General features: G+C 47.6%; 1 protein-coding gene across 1 annotated transcript in view; it reads left to right on the top strand.

Moving 5' to 3' along the window:
- Positions 1–1,247, top strand: part of LOC120058005 (major facilitator superfamily domain-containing protein 6-like) — a 10,428-nt gene extending 9,181 nt beyond the window's left edge. The window contains exons 4-5 of the mRNA XM_039006490.1: positions 59–157; positions 884–1,247. Of these exons, the coding sequence (XP_038862418.1) occupies positions 59–157; positions 884–1,206 (422 nt within the window). The 3' untranslated portion in view covers positions 1,207–1,247. The remainder of the gene's footprint in view (positions 1–58; positions 158–883) is intronic.
- Positions 1,248–2,969: the final 1,722 nt, after the last annotated feature.

Genomic DNA, 2,969 nt, shown 5'->3' with positions numbered 1-2,969 from the left:
AGATTTTGTTTCCAAAAGCCTATGGGGCACACGTTTGTCTTTTTGGGTTATGGTTTAGGAGCAGCCCACACCTTCAGAGGGATAGGAATGGTCTCCCTCGTCATCCTCCTCCTCTTCGCTCTCATCCAGTGGCTGGCTGTGCAGAGTGGGAACAAAGGTATGTGTCATTAATGTTTATTTTATCCTACCCTGTACCCTTCATGGCATGCCTCTGCATAGACTTAGGCCTACAGGAACACAGAATTTACTTCACCTATTATACCCCTTAGTGGAGAAGTGACTGGCTCCCAATGTGGCAAGCATAACATTTACTTCACCTATTAAACCCCTTAGTGGAGAAGTGACTTGCTCCCAATCTGGCAAGCATAACATTTACTTCACCTATTAAACCCCTTAGTGGAGAAGTGACTTGCTCCCAATGTGGCAAGCATAACATTTACTTCACATATTAAACCCCTTAGTGGAGAAGTGACTTGCTCCCAATCTGGCAAGCATAACATTTACTTCACCTATTAAACCCCTTAGTGGAGAAGTGACTTGCTCCCAATCTGGCAAGCATAACATTTACTTCACATATTAAACCCCTTAGTGGAGAAGTGACTTGCTCCCAATCTGGCAAGCATAACATTTACTTCACCTATTAAACCCCTTAGTGGAGAAGTGACTTGCTCCCAATCTGGCAAGCATAACATTTACTGCCATTCACTTTTTATTCTCTTTCTCAATCAGCAACTGACAAATTCATAGACATTAGAATGCTGCATGCATCATATTTAGGATCTTAATAGTAGAGATTGTTGTTAGGTCCGACACGTTAACAGAATAATAATTTTGAAGCATGCCAGGAATTGTTATGAAACATTTAACTTGAGTTGTTTTCCAGATCCCAGAATGCTGGCGGGGAACATCCCAGTCCCCTCCAGCCCTGTTCCCATAGCGACCATAGACATTATCCAATCAAATAACGGAGCCGCCACAATGACACCGCCGAGGAAGACCAAGCACCAGGAGGATCAGGAGGACTTGAGCAAGCCTGCCTGGGTGGTGTCCGCCTCACCCTGGGTCACCCTGGCCTTCGCCCTGCACCAGATCAGAGAGATGGCTACCCTTGCCAGGAGCAGCCCTGCCAAGAATCCATCAGACCCTGCAGGTACTGTAGGTAGACATGGTGGCTGGCAGCTCGTAGACTGGTGGGTTCAGGGATAGACTGGTGGGTTCAGGGATAGACTGGTGGGTTCAGGGATAGACTGGTGGGTTCAGGGATAGACTGGTGGGTTCAGGGATAGACTGGTGGGTTCAGGGATAGACTGGTGGGTTCAGGGATAGACTGGTGGGTTCAGGGATAGACTGGTGGGTTCAGGGATAGACTGGTGGGTTCAGGGATAGGCTGGTGGGTTCAGGGATAGACTGGTGGGTTCAGGGATAGACTGGTGGGTTCAGGGATAGACTGGTGGGTTCAGGGATAGACTGGTGGGTTCAGGGATAGACTGGTGGGTTCAGGGATAGACTGGTGGGTTCAGGGATAGACTGGTGGGTTCAGGGATAGACTGGTGCGTTCAGGGATAGACTGGTGGGTTCAGGGATAGACTGGTGGGTTCAGGGATAGACTGGTGGGTTCAGGGATAGACTGGTGGGTTCAGGGATAGACTGGTGGCTTCAGGCTGTGCTTTGAGGCTGGGCCCAAAGACATATCGCTGGGCAGAGAAATAAACAGGTAATCCGTTTGTGATTGTTACATTTGTGATAATGAAATGTGACAGGAATGTTTATCTAGCAATGTGTGCATGTTCCAGCCAAGGTTCCATGTTGTATCATGTCCTGCTGAGAATTGTCTTCTTTATTTCATGCATCCCATCTTGAAGAAAGGTGAGAATATAATACCTGGCTTTAGAACAGTATTTTATGAGGGTGTTTTTTCATATTGTAGCGACCTTAACCCAAGTCCTAGCGAGCTCGGCAAGAGGTTTGGACCTCTAGGCGTAACGGTTCAGGTGTTGGTTTGACTTTCGCTGGACCACGAATTCACTACAGTATCTACAACATCTTGCTAAGTAGTATTATTACAGTATTAATGTAACACTTTACCTTTGCTCTGATTGGTAGGAGATAAATGAGATCGGCACAGATGAACCAACTGAGGAAACCTCCCCATCCTTAGAACCCCCCCCCCCAGACTGGCCCCTCTCAAGTGGGACCCGCTCTCTGACCAGGACCCCCCTACGCCTGCTGGTCAACCACCCCTCTCCACTGGCCACACACAGTAGGGGACTGGAAAGAGGGGACACGTTGCACATTGAGGAACTGCCCTAAAATGTTTTCCGTCCAAGCAACACCAAGTCGAGGCCCATGCACAGCTGGGAAGTCCAGCTAAAAGAGTAAGGAGTATGATTTATACAGACTGGACAGGAGAGAAATACTGACCAAAATGAAGGAGGTTGAATTCGTCCTCCTAGCAAGACATGTCTTAACCAGCGCCTTTAGGGATCTGAGGAAAGACATGTCTTAACCAGCGCCTTTAGGGATCTGAGGAAAAACTCTTGAATGATCTATTGTTACTCTGTCAAGTGGACATCAAACGAGTACCAGAGTTGTATTTCTTCTACTCATCCTGGTAATCTGGGATCGTGGGTTGGATTGAATAATGCTCCGTTTGTCTCGCTGGCCCTGGAAGTGCCTGAGCCGCGGTGCTGTTGTAGGTCGGTGATTCACACTCCTGTAGCAGTGCCACGCTGAATCTAAACCGCTGCGTGTAATGGCTGCTTTGCTTGATGTGGACTGTAGAGAGATTCCTCTCACAACAAGTTTAGGTGCAAATTCAATAGGCAAACGTTGTGGAACGTTGCAGATAGCAATGTTATTATTATAACAGGTTTGATTACTTATTCTACATGTCAGAGAGACATGTGGTCTGCATCACAGGAGGTTGGTGGCATCTTAATTGGGGAGGTCGGGCTCGTGGTAATGACTGG

The sequence above is a fragment of the Salvelinus namaycush genome, chromosome 13, assembly GCF_016432855.1.
Source record: "Salvelinus namaycush isolate Seneca chromosome 13, SaNama_1.0, whole genome shotgun sequence".
Classification (NCBI taxonomy): Eukaryota; Metazoa; Chordata; class Actinopteri; order Salmoniformes; family Salmonidae; genus Salvelinus; species Salvelinus namaycush.
The sequence above is the reverse complement of the archived record's forward strand: the minus strand, read 5'-3'. Positions and strand labels throughout refer to the sequence as shown.